This window comes from Talpa occidentalis, unplaced genomic scaffold (assembly GCF_014898055.3).
Source record: "Talpa occidentalis isolate TD23 unplaced genomic scaffold, MPIMG_talOcc4v2.1 talOcc4.10, whole genome shotgun sequence".
NCBI classification, from domain to species: Eukaryota; Metazoa; Chordata; class Mammalia; order Eulipotyphla; family Talpidae; genus Talpa; species Talpa occidentalis.
Genome location: NW_023600993.1, coordinates 744,380 through 763,275, shown reverse-complemented (window position 1 = coordinate 763,275; position 18,896 = coordinate 744,380). Strand labels below are relative to the sequence as shown.

The window sequence follows — 18,896 nt, the reverse complement described above, 5'->3', positions numbered from 1 at the left end:
GGTGTGGTGACTCGGCCCCAGGGCACGGACGGCACTCCACCTCCGGGTCGTGTGCAGTACTGCACACTAACGACACCTTACTAAAATAAAAATGAATACGTACTTATTTACACACGAAGCATCAGCTGGAGTCCCTCCCCTCAGTGTGGGGGGCTGTGAAACGCCATGTCCTTCTGCAGTTCGTCGACAGCTTGCCCAATAACCGTCCATCGACACCTAACGTTGCCGTAAGTGAACGACCATGAAGCCACACCGCTCTGTGCAGACAAAATGTTAACTTGATCAAGGCAGGGGCGGTTCGAAAGCACGAGCTTGTGTTCCTTCAGACGCGCGAGGCTTGACCGCAGTCAGCTCACAAGCGCGGACTTCCACGCAAGAACAGAGGCGCCTCTGAGCACCCGCGAGCTCGCGTTCCCACGCCGGGACGCACAGGGCTTCTCTGAGACGAGGAGACTGGGCAGGGCGTGGCTGGGTGAGGCCAACGAAATTCAATGTAAGTAAGGAGAAGGGCTGTGAGTCCAAGTGGGGGGATGGAGACTGAGCTCGGCAGTGTTGGGGGCGACTCCACGGACCCAGTATGGCCACAGGGGCCCTGAGTCTGCTGCCCCAGAGGGGCCTTTAGATGGAAACTGACCACTGTACGCAGAGCCCTTCACTGGATGCGTTTCCTTTTGTTCAAAGGCCAGAAGGTGAAATCTCGGAGCCTCGGGTCCTTTGGGTTTCTCCAGCATAGTGACGTGGTTCTGGAGAGGAGGCCGGGTCAGCTGGAAAGAGGAAGCCAGAAACTTCCCTTCTTCTGGCTCAGTTCTAACTTGGATCTGAAATCTTTCTCTCCTGCAACTGCCAATTACTTCAAAGCAAGAACTGCAGGTCTCCTGAGAAAGGTGGTGATAGACTGGGGCGGAGAGGCTGGAGAGCCGCTTCCAGGAGAATATATATCCTTCTTGGACGGGTTTTGGAGACTTTAAATTAGTTTAATTTTAGAAACGCTTCTGTAAAAATCCAATTTCATTTCTTTTTAAAACATAAAGAAAGACAGGCGTGTCTGGTGTTGGATGCCACACGTGCTGGGGCGCCAGTCCTCAAACACCCCCCTTTTCAGAAACCTGAGTGTGTCCTACTCCATTACCCAGTAGTCCTGATTTCCGAAAAATACCGAGGACCTTACAGTCCTTGAGTGTCCTCATCCCGACAGCAAGGAAGGAAACAGCAGGGGAAGCTCAGGGCCAGAGGGGAGGCTGAGGAAACCACCCCTGATGCCTGACCCCAGGGCAGGCACCAAGTGAGCGCTCAGGCACTGCTCCCTGGCGCAGACGGGCCGGCGCACATTTTTAAGAATTTTAAAAAGCATTTTACAAACGAATATGCATTTCATTATCACAATTTCACTAAAAAAAAAACCTGGGAGAACAATGTGCATATCAGAGTATTAACAGTGTCCGTGCTCTTAAACGCAGAGACATCTTTATCTTCTTCCTGCTGCACGTGATTTTATGATTCTCCTAAATGAATGTGCTTGACTTTCACAGTAACACGAAAACAACATGAACCTCCCGAGGATACTGTTCTAGTCTGTGTAAGGAGGGTCAAGGGTGCGCCCCCTCACCCCCCCAAGCCCCCGCAGGGCCTGGGAGCACACACACACTGCTCCTGTCTGCTCCAGGCCCACACGCAGCATCTCAGCAACCTCACAGGGTGTCCTGCCCACTCTCCTCCGCTGCACGCCCTGGGGCGAGTGACCACTGGCCCTGCTGCTCCTCTGGCCCCAGGTGTCCGCCCTCCCTGTAGCGCCACGGGACTCTTGTCTCCCTTATCTGGTGAGAGGATTTCAGTAGAAAGGCATGCGTAACAGGAAACAGGAGACAAGCAGATAAAATTAATTAAACCAAAAGCTGTCTCTTTAAACGGTTCAATAACATCGATTAATCTCCAGTTGGGTTAATTGAGCAAGAAAGAGGAAAGACACAAATAACTAATATCAGAAATGAAAAACAGGCTATTATTCCTGATACCACTGGCATAACAAAAGATGGCTTAGATGAGCCAAATCTTTGAAAGGTATAATTTACCAAAATTCTTGCCAAGAAAAATATATACCCTGATTAAAACTACTAAAGAAATCTAATCAATCATTAATAATCTTCGAACAGTAAGCACCAGGCCCAGTTAGTTTCACTGGTGAGTTCTCCAAATTCATAGCGAACAAGTGATAACAATTCTCTATAATCTAATCCAGAAAACAAAAGCAGAGGCAACAATTTCGAACTCATTTCATGAGGCCAGCATTGCCATAACACCAAAAGAGAAAAGCTCAGACCTAAGTCTTTCATTAACACAGATGGAAAAATATTCAGCAAGTGTCAGCAACTGAACCCAGTGGTGTTTTAAAGATTCATACACACAATTAAATACCACTTATTCCAGGTATGCAAGATTTGTTTGATATTGACAAGTTAATTTTGCAATCCACTACTTAGCAGGAGAAAAATCACTGATTCACAAATACAGATGCAGAAAAAGTAAATACTTATTCATAATAGAAGCTCATGGCAAACTAGGAACAGAAAAGAAGTCCTAATAGGAAACTAATGCAAGAAAAAAGAAAAAAAGGTAAAGTGAAAAGAAGTAAAGTGGTTATGACGGTGGAGGATGCGGGGTGCTCTGCTGGCCACCCCAAGGGGAGAGAGTCTACGGGTTTAACAAGTTTGTAAAACAACGGTGCTTCATTATAAAGATCAATAAAGTGGGTGTTGTGGGTATTGTTCACAAATGGCAATGTGAAAAATTTCGAAAGATTGAAAATGGGTAATTCAGAGCTAATAATAAGCAAGTTTATAAAACAGAAAGTTAATATACCCAAATCTTTTAGATTCCTTTCTGCCAGCAATGAGCAACAGGAATTTGAATTAAATAAATAAAATACTATATACAGTATGATTTACCTTAGGATCAAATAATGAAATATTTTGTTTAAATCAAATATAATATGGGCCTCCCCGGTGGTGCAGCGGTAGAGCGCTGGGTTGCAAAGCTGCCCGCGGCCTCTGCGGCGCCGGTTCGATCCCCGGCTGCTCCCCGGCCACCGGAGGAGGGTCCCACATGGCGCGCAGACCTCTCCTGCCGCCCGCTGCTCCCCTCAGCAGTGTGCTTGGGTCCTTCTGCCTGCTCTGCTCCCCGCTCTGGCTCTGGTGAATCCTCTCACCCTCCCGCGCTTCTGACTGTGCCCAGTGCTTGTATAAACAAAACAAACAAACAAACAAATAAATAAAACATGCCTCTATTTTTAAAAAAATAAATAAATAAAAAATAAATCAAATATAATATTAACAGAATCCACACACAGAAAATTACAAACCTGACATGAAAGCAATAGAAGGGTCTAAATAAATGGAGACATATTTTACATGTGTGCAGTAAGACTCAATGTTACTAGCATGTCAAATCTCCCCAACTTGATAACGTGCTTCGGTGCAATCCGTCAGCACCTCTTTTAGCTACTCTGTGGGTGCAGACACCCTGGATCCACAGCACACGGGGAACGTCAAACAAATAACCAGCCAACATGGTTCGGGCGACGGGTGAGCACACACATCCCTGACTTTAGGTCTCACTGTAAAACAACGGAAGTTAAGGCAAAGTGACAATGGCGAAATAAAGAAAAAGATCAACAGAGTCCACAGACAGACCGACATCATGGAGTCGCCATGCCTTTGACAGAAATGCAAAGACAATACAATGGAGAAGACAGTCTTCTTAAGTGTAGAATGTTTAGAAATCTTTAAGAACAACCCTTTCAGAGAAGCTCACCCAAAATGGACCACAGACCAAAATGTCAACTATAAAGCAACTTCTAAAAGACAACAGAGGAGAAAATCGAGACAGCTGTGGATTTAGCGATAAGTTTTTAGGTACAACTACAGCATGATCCTATTAGCAAAAAGTCAGTAGGCTGGTACCACTGCGGTTCAGGGCCCTGCTGCGTGCAGGACCTCGCGACGAGAAGGTGAAGAAAAGACTCAGCTGGGGACACGTGTGCGAGCCTGCACTCGATGGAGGCCTTGTAGACACAGCAGGCCAAACTCAACAATAAGAAAACAAACATGCCATTAAAAAATGGACAAAAATGTCTGGACAGACACCCCCCCCACACACACAAAGGTGGCCAATACACTAGGGAATTATAAATTAAAACGAGATGCCACTGTGGAGCAATTAAAATGACTAGAAACGACAGCATCCAGCGCTGGTGTAGGTTAACAACAGCTCGGTCCTGACTGGTGGGAACACACGATGCTCAGCGAGGTTGCACTGGAAACGTGCTGGCCGGAGCCAAGGCGGCCGACAGAGTCTGGGTGACGGGCGGGAGCTGAGAGGTGACAAGAACGCACGCCGAATGGGTGTGACACGGACAGCACACGCGTAGGTCCGTGTCCACGCAGGCAGCACATGCTCTGGCGCTGCCATCTTCAAGGGCCAGATAAAGGGCATCCCGGCAGCAACAGTCACTCTGAGAACCCAGGGGCCGGTTCCTAGGCCCTTCTCCAACAAAAGAACCCAGACTCCTGGGGGACAGCGCTGACCACAGGATGGGGCAGGAAGTGTACCAGAAAAGCCGGACTGTCGTGGAAGGCCGGAGGGTAAGGAGGCACCCAAACAAATAGAAGCAAGACAACGGGGAACGCCCCGCACGCTGGTGGGCACATCCCGGGCACGGGGCCCAGGGAGCACCCGAGGGCGACACAGAGGAAGGACACCTGGGGGCCAGCGCAAGCATGGGTGGAGTGCACTGGAGTCAGGAGTGAGTGGCGAGTCACAGAGCAAACAGTAAACTGGGAGGGAGAAGTGACAGGCCTCCCGCGCAGACGGCTCCCGCCCGTCAGATCCCGCGCAAGCCGCCCCGCGGAGCGGGCCAGAAAGCGACTTCACAGCAGAGGATCAGGGTGCACGACCTGAGCCGGGCATGAAGGCCCCCCGCGGCCCGCCGTCATCTCGTCGAGTTGCAGCCGCGTCACAGTGTGGGGAGAAGGGCCCCTCCTCCTGCTCGTCCTCCTGGGGCCACAGCCCCAACCTACACAGGACACGAGTATCAGGACAGGACAGGCCCAGCGAGGGCCTCCTGCGGGAGACGCATCACCGTCCCACTAAACGGCCCCGTAGCAAACACATGGGGAGTCGAGACAACCAAGGGGGGCCAAAGAATACAGGCCACGCGAGTAAAGGGGGGCTGAGGAAGGAAAAGGGCGTCAGGCAAAAGCCCCGGGGATGTGGATGACGCGCGTGGTTCAGTCAGCAGCGAGCGTTCGTGCGGGCCCGGCCCCAGACCACAGGCGCCCCGCCAACGGGAGCGGTTCACAGCGGGAAGCTGTCGGCGGGGACCTCCCTGCACTACCGGCTCCATTTTTCATATCTGAAATTGTTGTTTTAAAAACTCTATTAAGAAAAAAACAGTGGTAAAGGCTACACCACGCAAGCGTCTCCTGTTTGTGAGAGACAGAGCAGGATGTCTTCGCTGATAACCTAAAATTAGCTCCCCCGGAGGAATCGAGAGTGACCCTCCGAACTCAATTTAACCAAGGGCGGCCTGGAGAAAAGATAACCAGCCGGCGCCGAGGGCAAACCTCCCCAAGTCTCCCCTCACTGAAAGTCTGCGGAGAAAAAGCGGATCCCAAGGAAAACGTGTGGCCGCGTGTTGCTCCCCCAGCCCGATGTCCACGGCCGGCACGTCCCTCGGGACTGTCCTCGGCGGGCCCTCCTGACGGGCCGGCGCGAAGGGCTGCAGGAGGACGGGGCCGGCAGGAGGCGCGGAGCTGACACACGCGGGCGCGCTGCCGGCCACATGGGAGGGGGGCGCACATTCCTCAGAAAGGTGAAACACAGACTCTGAAAGGTGAACCCACTATTCTGAGCAAGCCTTCCGGGGCTGCGTCACACGCACTCATGCCACAGGGACCCGCCCGGCCTCCCCTGCGTTCCTTAGAATCCTGGGCCAGTGACGCTCCGGTGGTTCCCAGGCCCCGTGAGCTGTTGCCCTTTATTTTATGGGCGCCATTTTGAGCAAGGAACTCTGGTTAGGACGTAGGCAGATGCAGTTGTGTTCCCAGCCCTGACAACAATCTCCAACCTCTCTCTCGCTCACAGCCGTCACCTCTCTGTCACCGACCTACTATCTGTCTACCTGTCATGTATCATTTCTCTATCCTCATCCATCTACCCACTTATCTATCACCTATCTAACAATCACCTGCCTCTCTATTATCTGTCTAATTCATGCCTTTGTGAAACAGATAACAAAGCTGGCCATTGTGGCCCAGCCGTTGACAGGAGACCTTAGAATTTAATCCCTGGTCCCACTGAATTCAAAGCATCCCCCCACCTGAACACAACGCTGCCTGAAGGGCCAGTGACCCCAGTAACAGGCCCCTCTCCACGCCGGTGCATGCAGGCTTTCTCGGTGCGGATGTTCCTTCTCTCCAGGACTGGCCTGAGGCCCGCACCTCTCACCACAGCCAGTGGGGCGGTGTCCCAGGGGCCCCCCGTGCCACTTTACACCGGCAGTACGATGTGACGAGAACACGCACAGCACCTAGCGAGAAACTAAAGATCAGGTTTTGTTGTCTATTCTAGGGTGAACGTGACAGACTGTGCAGAGGAGAACCTTCCAGCTCTACCCAGTCAGCTCAACGAGGACACAAAGAGCCGAGATCAGCATTATTAGGCTCCCAGATAGCAACTATTACCTACCTCTCTGGTTGTTTACAAACAGCTGGTAAAGGTCTGCAAACTCCGAAGGTGTCCAGGTTGGCTGGAAAACACTGCCACTGTCCTGAGTGGTCAGTTCCCTGCCCCAGGACGGGCAGTGGCCCCAGATGGGTAGGAGAAGAGCAATGGCAGACATCTGTGTCTCATCCAAAGCCCCGGAACCCACAAAACATCTCGGTGAGACTTAAACGTATAGTTTGACATGAATAGCCAAGCTAGGTACCTTTTCCTTTATAAACTAGAACAAAATCAGCAAGAGATGCACGCATTCAGAAATACAGTCCTTTGGGTGAAGACTCAGCACACAGAGGACATCGAGCCCGCTCCGAGTTTTATTCACACGCTAAGAACATTGCCAGCAAAGTCACCCAACTGAGACTCAACCAATGCGGGGGGGGGGAGGAGGGGTGCTGGCTGATACAGGAGGTGACTCAGAGACCTGGATCCCTCACTGGCACAGGGCGCCCCCCGATAGGGACATGCATGTCAAGCAGCCGTGGGCATCTGCACGCACCCACAGTTGCCTCTCGGGGAGCTCACAACAGTTAATTCACAGCTCCAATAGTTAAGAGTCTGCCGTGTTAGAGAATTGAGACAAAACTGAGAGTGGAAACCTCAGATCACGTCGACTCAAGCCCAACACGGAAGCACGTCACACACTCGAATTCCCCGCAGCACACCAGCGTCCGAGCTGTGGGCGGGGCACTCCCTCCCAGAGCCCACACAGTCAGGGGGTCTGTCCCCTGAACGGGCGCCCCCATCTACCTTCCAGAGGCCCCTGTCTGTCCTCCTGGGTGACAGGCTGCGACTGAAGCTGTCCCCCACCCTCCTGAACTGTCTACCCCAGATTTCCAGAAATGGCAGAGAGGGCACTGCCACGAGCAGGCCAGTAGCTGTCACTCGTCGGGGCTGAGTGATTTTGGAAAACACTATTTCTTCTCATTAAAAGGCAGTTTGAATTTTAAAAAGGTTATCTTTTGAGTTTTTATTTTGAATATATTAAATGAAAACTTTACTTGTTGCTGAAACATTAGGAATGACAGAGACTAAATGGGAAATATGTCCATCATTCTATTCCCGAGATAAAATCTTTTTAACATTTTGCTGAAATTTTTTCAAACCCTTTCCTAGGAAGACATTTGCAGAACTGAGGTTAAGTGCATATGACATGGGGAATTAATTCACATTAAAAGGTAATTTGATGTAAATACCAAATGGCATGTGTGTGATTTTTAAGTCAGAATGAGTGAGTTGCAGATCTGAATTCCAGATTTGCAACTTGTTGACCAAAGCCCTAATTGGTCCTAACTCTATTCCATTTACCTTCAAAATCATCATCCCAAACAATCTTCCCGGCCACACTGGAGTAACTGGACTGCTTCTACCCTCCGGCTGGAACAATTAGAACACCAGCAGACGTAGTTTTGACCCCAGCACTGGGCAACACAGAACAGAGATTCCTGGAGGGGACCCACGGGGCACACGGTCCACAGGCCCTTCCGCATCAGACGAGGACAGGAGCGCAGACGGGGACGCAGGGGCTTCACAGGGCTGAAGGGACCCAGCAAAACTCAGGGGCGCTGGAGTTGCTGGAGGGCACCAGAGCAAAGGCTCCAGAACCCAGTGTGAGTCTCAGGAGGCTGGAAAGAAAAGTGTTCAGAGCTCAGGCTGGGCTGAGGAGGTGGCAACAGCAGCTCAGGAAGAGAGATCTAGAGACACGGGCAGGACAGAGGACAATTTAGAAGAAAACTGGCCTTTGGCTGTGGTCTACCCTACGTCGACCCCGAGGAAACTAACACTAAGCCTCAGGAACGTGGAGCAGGTTCACACAAATATAACTCCAATCAATAAAACCCAATTATTTCCATAACAACATCACCATTCATCACTCAACAACACAACATTATGTCTATAATTCAATGTGAAATTACTGACACCATAAAACGCATAAAATGACAACTGTGATGAGGAGAGAAACCAGGTGGTAGAAATAGACCCCCAGATGACAGGATGAGCGTCAGCTACCCTGGCCCCAGGGCATCAGCAGGCTCTTGTGTGACCGCGGGGCCTGCAGCTCAACACCAGGCCTCAGCAGCTGCTAATTCAAAGGTTCTGGGGAAGCCCGAAGACAATGGGCCACACTGGGAAAACACAGTGTGGGGGGTGTGAAAACACAGCAGGAAGCAGCCTCTGATGCACAGCAAACAGCGGAGACAGCCCGAGTCCCAGATGGACACGGAGCCTCACGGGCAGCGGGCAGCTTCGGCTACCCCGGTCCCTTAGCCGACACATCACTGCAGATTCCAACAATAAAGACATGTTCAGAGGCACAGTGTGAAGTCACGGACCAAGCACCAGAACCAGACTCAAATACAGCAGATATTCTGGGAATATCAGACTGGAAATGTGAAGTCGCCAGGTTACGTGCGACGGCTCACAGTGGACAACCTCAAGAGCAGATGGGCCATCTGAGCAGAGAAGGAAATTCTAAGGAAGGGCCAAGTATCTACTCGCAATTAAAGACGTTTAATAAAAAGGAGCAAAGCCTCTGGCGGGCTCACGGCGTGCTGGTGAACGTGGCCGAGGAAGGAGCGGCAAGTACTGATGCCGAGAAGAAACTCCCCAAGTGAAAATAAAAAGAGGAAACAAATGAAAGAAAAAAAATACCTGACTGTCCAAGGGCTGGACACCGTAACAAAAGGTGGGAGAGACGTGTGACGGACAGACCAAACGGCAAAGAAAGAAAATTAAGCAGTAGAAAGAAATCTTGGAAGAAATACTGGTTGAGAATTTTCAAAAGGAGACAGACGCCAAAGCGCAGATGCAGGAAGCTCAGGGGACCTGGAGCGAGAGGAACACCAAGCAATGCCCACAGTCATGAGGATGGGCGCTCGCAGGAGCAAGGGCCGCGCGGCGGTCAAGCCGGGGTGTCCGGTGCATGGCAGGTCGCAAGGACCAGTCAGCGCCGCAGGAGCCACCTCAGGTCCTGGAGACGAAGAAGTGGCGAGAAGCAGCGCTGCCCGGGAGCCTGCCTGACCCCCTTTGTCCTCCTCGCTGGTCACCCGCTGACCCCCGCCTCCCCCGCCCCTGCTCTCCTGCTCCAATTTCAAACTGGGCAAACCCCGTCTCAAGGCCGGTACAGCGTAGACCACACAGAGTGGCCAGCGGCTGGCGACCAGACGAGATCACAGCACTTCACTAAGGACTTTGGCTTCACTCCTCCCGGCCCAACGACTAGCCCCGGCTTAACGTTTACCCCACATCTGACAACGGAGGGAACGGCGTGTCTCCGGAAGTAAACAGCGATTTAAATGGATTTGCACAAAGCAGTCCCCATGTTTGGGGAAAAATGACTAAAGCCAAATGCTGCACAGCAGTATTTTTATGAGAAGATGTCAGAAAATATGATTTATAATCATCATTCAAGAGTCTTTGTAAAAACACTTGGCAATAAACCTACAAGTATAGATTTGTCATTTAAAAAGCAAGAAGTTTGATTTTGTTATTTTCAGATTGTTAATTATGCCTATCACATAATTTGTTTTCCCGGCAGTATGTTGTTTTCATGTTTGTTAATTTTGCAAGTTTAGAAGAATTGGTATCGTATTTGTAAATGTCAAATTTTACAATGGACTTAAAAGCGTTTTCAGTGTTTTGCAATGTTTCAACTATAATGCAATTTGTTTTCTGCAAATTATTGGCAAACATTAATAAAAACTCCTTTTGTTAGTAGTTTGTATTTGTGTAACATTTTCCAAAGTAAACACAGGGTTTTCTTATATTTTTCTCATCTGAAGAAGAGAGAGACGCATCTGCACTGTCCACACAGAGCAAGGAGTTGATTCGCAGGCATCTTAACGCCATCCCGGAGTCAGTGGGCGCTGCAGACTTTCCACTTTAACCTCTGGGACTGAACACGCCACGTCCGTGACTTAAGTTAGTGGCCGTGATGTCAACATTCCTTTTGTCAGAGAAGCCGTCAGGAACGGGTCCCATTAAATCACCTGTTTCCGCGGCATTTTCGATGACGCGCCGGTAAGCAGCTCTCACTCTCTCCCTGCTCTTTCCTCTCCTGTCACGCGGGACGGCTTGGTGCATAGATTTAACCATAAACATATAATTTATCAATTAGATTTTGTACATAATCAGATTTGCTATTTTGAGGGGTTTTTACGATTATTTGTCTTGTTCACATTCCCCAGGTCACGTGTGGCAGTGCCAGCTCGGTGATGCTGTGCAGACACCTGTGTGCCTTTCAGATCATCGATTTCACCACAGCACGTTCCCTGGTGGTCAGATTTCAATGCGTTGATTTTTCCTACCACCAGGAGGTTGATATGAAATGAGAGATGCTTTTATTTATTTCTAAATGATTGCTTTTGAGAACTCCCAGTTCACCTCGCACAGCCCAGGTTTCACGGTCCTGACCGGAGTGCTAACTCCTCCTACATCCACATTCCCAGTGAACCCACAGCACTTGCCCATGGCGCGGTCAGAGTTAGTGGGTGAAGCAGTGGACTCTAAATGGGGGTGGGGCAAACCCTCCTGACCCTGCGTTTTCCTTTCTTGCACTCACTCCTCAACGTCACAGAGAGCTGGGCTAAAACAGGGTGTGTGCTGTGCGTATGGTGTGTGGTGTGTGTGTTTGTGTGTGATATGCATGTGGTGTGTGGGGTGTGGTATGTGGGGTGTGTGGAGGCTGTGTGTGGTGTGCATAGTGTGTGGGGTGTGGGGTGGGGTGTGAGTGTGTGGTGTATGGGGTGTGTGGTGTGTGGGCTGTGGTATGCGGCGTGTGTGGGGTGCATGTGTGGTGCGTGTAGTGTGTGGTGTGTGGGGTGTGGTGTGTGCTAACATCACCCCTGGGCGTCAGTGCAGGGAGAGGCACACAGCCTTATGAAGTCCAGATCTTCCTTTTCCAGTGACTCTGTGGGGTTGTATTTTCTCAACAAGATACAGAATTTCATACATTCAGCACCTGCTGCATGCACCCCGCCTAGACCACGCCGATAGTGGCGCGTCTCTCAGGCTGCAGTGGGCTGAGGCTGTGAGGTCGGCGTCCCCTGACACAGGCCTCGTCACACGTAGAAGCTCGGGCTCTGCGTCTGGCCTCGAGCAGGATGGTGGAGTGTCGCTACCTGCACAGCAGACCAGAGCCCAGGACTTTACAACTGACGTTCACGCTAGAAAGCGAGCTGGGGCAGGGCCTCCGGGGGCCAGGGGGCAGGACGCATGCTGCCGTGCCCCACGACTGGGAAAAGTGGCACTGGATCTGCAAGTTGGGGGGCGGTCAGCTTGAGTCTCTCGCACCTCTTTAACAAGAAAGAAACTGAAGGGGCTACTCACTCCCCCTGAGCCGCAGTTTCTCAGACGTAACAATAAACGGCGCGGAAGCGGCAGGCCGGCGAGGGTCGTGCCACGGCATGTTACATGCCCAGTCAGGGATGCCACATGGAATTTACTTTCATCAGGTTCCTGAGAACCAGCCCCAGCAGTGTTCACAGCACCCATCAGGTAAGGCGTGTTTCAAACTACAGGACTGCGCATTTCCTACAGCCGGAGGACATGGGATACGCTGCTAATGCTCCATCAGGGGCCACCTTGCGCTGGTCTTCTAGAATTTCATCTAATTCTCAAAGTACTCTGCTGACATCTTACTGTTTTTGTAAACTTTAGTTTCTGAAAAATCTTGAAAATGGTAAACGCCCATCATATCTTAAAAGACAGACCGCTAAATAAAAACTATGAGTTAAATTTGCCTCCATTTGTCACTGTCTTAAGAATAAGCCATCACAATTCAGTCACTGGACAGACACCACCAGCCAGCACTGTCTGAGAAGAAGACACGGCGCCTTAAATACAGGACGATGGATACCCTGAGACATTTAAACTTCTACAAAATTTCATCTAGAAAAGAAACTAAAACACGGCACAACCAGCCCTGGTGAACGGCTCAGTGTCTTTCCTCAATGAGGTGCAGGCCTTTGAGGGGAATTTCCACAGCTGGGAACATCACTTCATGTGTGTTTTCACCCGTGGCGTCCACACGAGGAAGTGGCTGAAGTAGAGGCAGCCCTGAGTGCTACGGTGAGCGTGTCCCCTGGTCACACAGGCCGTATGGACAGGAAGACCCAGAGCCCCGGGGAACCGTCACCCCCGGAACAAGCCAGAGCGGAGGCATCAGGTCCCCCTGGAGGCACATGAGCACCATGGACAGGCCTGGTAGGAGGCCCGCAGGCGCTCTGGTGACCAGAAAGGGCAGCGCTGGCCGCTCTCCGTCCTGCCTGGGCACTGGGTCTAAGAGCTGGAACAGGTGGCGTGAGTGTGGCCGGAGGCCCAGGCGCGCTGGGCGTTCTCCGCACAGATGCAGCGGGGAGGCGGGGCCTGTCCTGTCAGACCCTCATCTGACCCTCAAAGTGCCCCGCTCCAGGCGGTTAGCGCAATCCGAACTGTTCCCCAAGAAAGGAGGCCTCTAGTGAGTCCCATTTTAGAAACGAGCAGTGCAGGTTTGTCATTTGCCAGAATTCCTGATTATTCAGGACGGACGCCCTCCAGGGGATGCCGTATTTCTGGACACAGGTCTGGGTTGCCCGTCCACCCCCACACCCACCCTCTGCAGGCCTGGGTGCGCCCCCTGGGCCCCACTGCAGGGACCTGTGGAGGAAGTGCAGCCCCGGTCACTTTCAGAGCAGTGTGCAGGTCTGCTTATTTCCCAATAAGAAGACCCCACTTTGTCCAGCATTTGAGAGCTACTTGGCACTTAGCTTTAGAGCAATGCTTGAATAACCGGAAGTTAAACAAAATTAAAACAACCAGGAAATAAAACACAAAACAACCTTACTTTCCAAGGGCAAAGCATTCCAGTTTTACAGTTGAATCCTTTGCAGCTTGTATAGTTTCGGGAAAACGCACTTCAATCTTTGGTTCATATTCCCCCATCACACCTGTTAAATATCAAAAGAGCTAGCAGCATTTCTGGAGAACACAAGTTTTCTAGAAGCAAATGCTTTGTTAACCAAAAATCTGATCATTTTTCTCCTCCAAATTTACAGCATTTTTCTACATTTGATTGGGTGACAGAGGGTGAGAAAACTCCGTGATATGATTTTAGGACCTCATTCTCCTCGCCCCTAACATAAATATCTAGGGTTTACAAGTGCCGGGAAAAGTATCCGGAGCGCCCCGGGCTCCACGTTGGCACCCTGGGGAGACAGCGTTTCTCCAGCAAGAACTGAATACACTGCCTGGAACGTGCCTTGGAACAGGGAAAAGGTTTCTTCCCTGGGGTGCCCAGGACGGCCCCCCCTTGTGGAGGCCACGGGCAGCCCTGCTCGGGGTTGGGGCGCTGTCTCAGTCCCTTCACGGAGCCCAGCACAGAGCCTCTTCCTTGAGAGGCTCTGAGAGTCCTGCCACGGGCCCTACCAGACAGTCCCACTGATTGGGTCACAGACACATAAATATGTTGTGTCAGCTGGACCCCGTTTACGGCAAAATCACGTTTCTGTGTACTTACAAATCATGCTTCTCTTACAGTTTGAGATTTTCCAATAAAGCTTTATGCACGGGAGCTGAAAGCATGGGACGGAGGCTCACGCATGCCAGGGCTCACGCAACAGGGCGGAGCTGTAGGCGACCCTCGTTAAAGAAAGGGTTTCATCAGGACCAACCCAACATTTTTTTTGAAATGTAATCTTTTTTTTTTTTTTTTTTGACCTACATGCCAAAATCTAGAGCAATACCTTTCTAAAATAAATGATTTTCTGGTGGTCAGAACAATTGCACAAAAGAAGAAATGTGCAACATACATTAAAATTAAAATACCTCCTTTCAGACCTTGTTCATTCCCATCATTCCAAGAGGTTGCGGGAGGAGGGGGGTGTGTGTGTGGGTGGGGGGGTGACCTCACTCAGCTAAGCTAGTAGGACATAAATTGCCTCTCATCTACTTTTACCGTAAATTTGCTGATGTTGACGGAGGGGGTCGGGAAGGGAGGAATTAAGAAGGGGAGAAGCAGAAACTAAGAGTGGAGAGGAAACGATGAACGTGACGGCAGATTCTCCGGGCATGGCACCTGCCGGGTGTGGACAGAACGCTTGCTGACGGGAGAGCGTGGGCTGGTGAGCACACCTGGCAGGGGATGCATTCTGAGGGGACCCATGCAGACGGCCCCACAGGCAGGGCCACGGAAGTTCTGTCCCGAGGACGCCGCGTGGGGCCGGGCGCCAGTCTGTCAGACAGAGCGAGCAGGGCCCAGCTGTCCTGCGCTCCCGAGGGGAGAACTAAATGAGGGGTGGGGTTTCGCGTTCAGCATGTGTCATCAGGTGCACCAGCAGACTCCCTGTCCTTACACTGCCCGCTTGAACGTTTCGTTCAAGAACCAACTCGCAGGCTCTGCTTTGAGGACATCCTTGGGCGTCTGCCTCTCTGTGCCGTGCACCCGCTACCCCCGACGCTGCTCCCAAACTCATCCGACACCAATCTAATTCCGCTCGTGGGGGGATGTAATTGGTATGAACCCTGGGCTATTTTCTCTGGGGAAGGTTCCCAGCTAACAGCGGTGTGACTCCCTTTCCTTGGAGGTGATTTTTCTGGTTGGCCTACCCGGTAAATAAAAGGTGATCGAAAAAGATAAACATGGGAAAGAGAGGGGCGACATATGTGCACGGAAACAGCAGCCAGCAGCTGGCTGGCCGCACCCCACGTGCACATGGCACACCCCACAGACGTCGTCGTACAGAAAATATCCCTCAAGCCAAGACCACGGCCCGCGCCAGTCACAGCTACTGCGCCACGAGGCTGATTAGGAGATTTTCTGTTACGTTTTGATGAGACCTGCTCTCCAGTGTGTCTGTGAACTGAACCCCAACTCACACGCGGGCGGCCACCCTGACAAGAGAGGCGGGGGCCCGCAGCCTGCGGAGCGCGGTCCAGAGTCCCGGGCTCTTACCGTCACTGCGCAGCACCAGCGGGGTGGGCGGTGCGCGGACGCTCCTCCGGGCCTCCCGGCTGGTCACCCAGCAGGTATAGTTGCCCACGTCGGAGGGCTGCACCTTGGCGAAGTAGAGGTTTCCTGTCTCCTGGGAGACAAAGCGCCTGCTGTCCTCCTGGACATGTAAGGGGCTGGCGTTGAAGGTCCAGGCATAAGACAAATCTGGAAAACAGAAACACAGGCGTGGGCCCACTGGCCCCTTCTGCCCTGCGGGTCTGCACCCTGCGTCTGCATGTCACAGCACCACGTGCCGCCCTCCGTCCGGCCCACGCTGTGTTCGTGGGGCCGGTGCCACCAAGCCTGCGTGCAGAGACATCCCACGTCAGCCCCAAGTCATCACCCTGCCTGTCACTAGCCTCGGAGGACGCGATGACAGGGCTCACCAGGACGCACTACGGATGATCGTGTTTCGGGAAGCTGTAGGTGACACAGAACATGGGCTGGAGCTGCCCCCGGGTTTCCGCAGTGACACTCACTATGAAGCAGCATCCGCAACGTGCACACAGGATGCCCGCATCAGGCTCCTTCAGAGGCACCTGCTGGAACCTCGCAGGGAGACATAAGTTCAAGGTCTCCGTCGCCTGTCCTGGGGTCGCTTGCGCAATCATCACACAGTCCGATGGCGTGTCCCAAACCTCTTCAGACTCAGCGCACAACACAGCAAGAACTGAGCTTGTGAAGAGAGACTCGCAATGTGGGCAACTGTGCTTGGGCAGAGGCTTGCAGGGAGCCCAGAACCGGGGTCTGGAGTGGTCTCTGTGCACCTGTGACACCCCAGGACAGCTCCATGCTGACCCAGCACGGTGGGCGGAGGAGCCGCGTCACCTGGGCTGGGCACCAGTCATCCACCTCTGGGGATCTTACAGGCGTCTGTGGTCTGCTGAAGCCAGGCATGGCGCACACACAGTTTGCAGCTAAACATATATTGCGTGTACCTAGGATGCTATGCCGTGCTAAAACGTACTTCCATCGGGTGTGACCATCACAGACCCCTGTACCCACCACCCGGTGCGTTCCCAGGGAGCACACCCGTCTCCTCAGTCACGCTGCGCCCCTTCCTGCCCAGCCCGCCGTGCTGCTGCCCAGCATTCGTCATTACAGATCATTTCCACCAGTACCGGTGTCATAACACTGAAATAAAAACTCGGCATGCACCATCTTTCTGCACTTGGCGACCTTTGCCTGCGACGGGCAGCTCGCGCCCCTCCCACTCGGAGGCACTCCCCACCTCGCTGGCCCCTCACTGCCAGCTCAGGACGCGCGTCAGGGAGTGTGCGCTGCGCCATGGGCTGTTTCTAGCTCTTGGGACCATTATGTTTAGGCTGAACTACACATAAACTAGCCAGAAACTCCTGAGCGAGGGGCTGTGGTCTCGTGGCGGACGCTCTACGCGTATCTCAGGAACCACCTGTGCCTGGAAATTGGCCTGGCCGGGCTGAACTGCTGTGGGGCGGGTAAGACTGCAGCAGGCTCCCGAGGCCCGGAGCGGGTGGGGCCGTGGGTGCTGGTGGGGCGGGGATACGCCGGGTAGAGGCAAAGGTCTCCCCCTGCAGACGGCCCTGGAAATCACAGTCCCCGAGAGCACCTGGAGCCCTCAGTCCGCGGGTCCAGGCAGAGGCTGAGGTCACAGGTGGCATCTGCTTGAGAATGTTAAAGCCTGGTGCAGAGGCACGTGGGGTGGAGACAAAAAGGCTGATTATTTCTGATGTGTTCGGCCGTCCGCCCTGGCAGGACGCGGGCCTGAAACGTTCTCACTGGCTTCCTGGATCCAACTTCTCTAGAGGAGGAAGCAATACAAATTGGCAGCTGCTCTGACCTGGGATCTGATCTGTATAGAAGAATTCTTGAGAAGGCGGAGTGCAGGGCTGCTGCCATCTTTAGCAGCTCCGTCACTAAGAGGAGAAATAAAGCGCTAACAACACACTCGGGAAACTGGAAGAAGAAAGGAGGTGGAAGGAATCAGAAGGAAGGAAAAATGAATCTACCAAAAATGGTTGTGAGCAGGAGGACGAGCTCCAGTGAGGAATTCCGAGAACAATTCATAAAAGGGACTTCACGGCGCAGGACGCTGACGCGACCCTCAGATGAAGCAGCTGGTGGCGCCGCAGCAGCCGCGATGCCACTGCTTCATGGAATGTGAAAATGAATAAAGTGGGGGAAGTGGCCCCGGACCAGCTCCGGCCTGGCGGGGACACGGCCGTCAGGAGCGCGAGGGAGGCCCTTCATCCCGCGGAGCCCGTGTGCCCCTTGCCCGGGGAAGGCGGAAGCGCGGCGAGAACATCCTCCTCATCCGGCGGGTTCATCTTACCCCGGCTGCTGCCACCCAGCCTGTGCCACACGGGCCGGCCCTTCTCCAGCGGCAGCGCCGAGGGGCTGACGAGAACGGTCAGAAGTGGGGAGGCCCACGAGAGAGGGAAATGTGAACAGCCCCTTTCCTTTCCCGCTGGCTTCCCGGGGACAAGCCTGCGAGACCCCCGGCCGCTGCCACAGGCACGTCCCCAGCAGAGACCCAACCCGCTCCGGCCTCCACGCCGCTGTCCAGTCCCAGGACCCCAGGACGCACCCGCCTGCGGGGCGTGGGCACCAGAGGAGCCTGGCCTGGGCCCTCTCCCCGCAGGGGCCACAGCAGCGCGGAGCCAGGACAGCTCTGGGCCCTCCGGACTCGGGTGCCAAGCTGCAGCTTTCCTGCCCCGCGGGCTCCCCCGGCACCCTCTGCTCGTTCACCCCAACAGCCAGGGCAGTGCTGTTCCACCTCAGCCAGGGCCGGCTTAATGTGTATATTTTTTAATGGGAAAAGAAAAAGCACCTTGCAAATTGGAAGTTTAAAATCCTTCCCATTTGGCTTTTCTTAATTAAATGTATAATTCATGAGCCACTTAAGTTGAAACCATTGAATTTTTAAATATTTTCTCCCCCCGTATGACATTTATCTGTTGTTAATGATGGCGATGCGGCCCGCGATGATCCAGCAGTCACAGCTGGGCTGAGCTGCAGCCCTCCGGAAGCGTCTGCATCCCCGCGCGGCCCCGCGGCCTGATGATTGCCAGAGACGGCCGCCCGGGGCTGTGGACGATGGAGCGGGCTGCAGACCCCCTCCCCGAGGCGCCCAGGGGCAGATGTTCCAGCCCACACCGCGCGATGACACTCCAGA

At 52.9% G+C, this 18,896-nt stretch overlaps 1 protein-coding gene across 1 annotated transcript in view; it reads right to left on the bottom strand.

Moving 5' to 3' along the window:
• Nucleotides 1-18,896, bottom strand: part of CNTN6 (contactin 6) — a 302,895-nt gene that overhangs the window by 46,745 nt on the left and 237,254 nt on the right. The window contains exons 8-9 of the mRNA XM_054694220.1: nt 15,704-15,907; nt 13,598-13,700 (exon numbers count right to left, since the gene is read on the bottom strand). Of these exons, the coding sequence (XP_054550195.1) occupies nt 13,598-13,700; nt 15,704-15,907 (307 nt within the window). The remainder of the gene's footprint in view (nt 1-13,597; nt 13,701-15,703; nt 15,908-18,896) is intronic.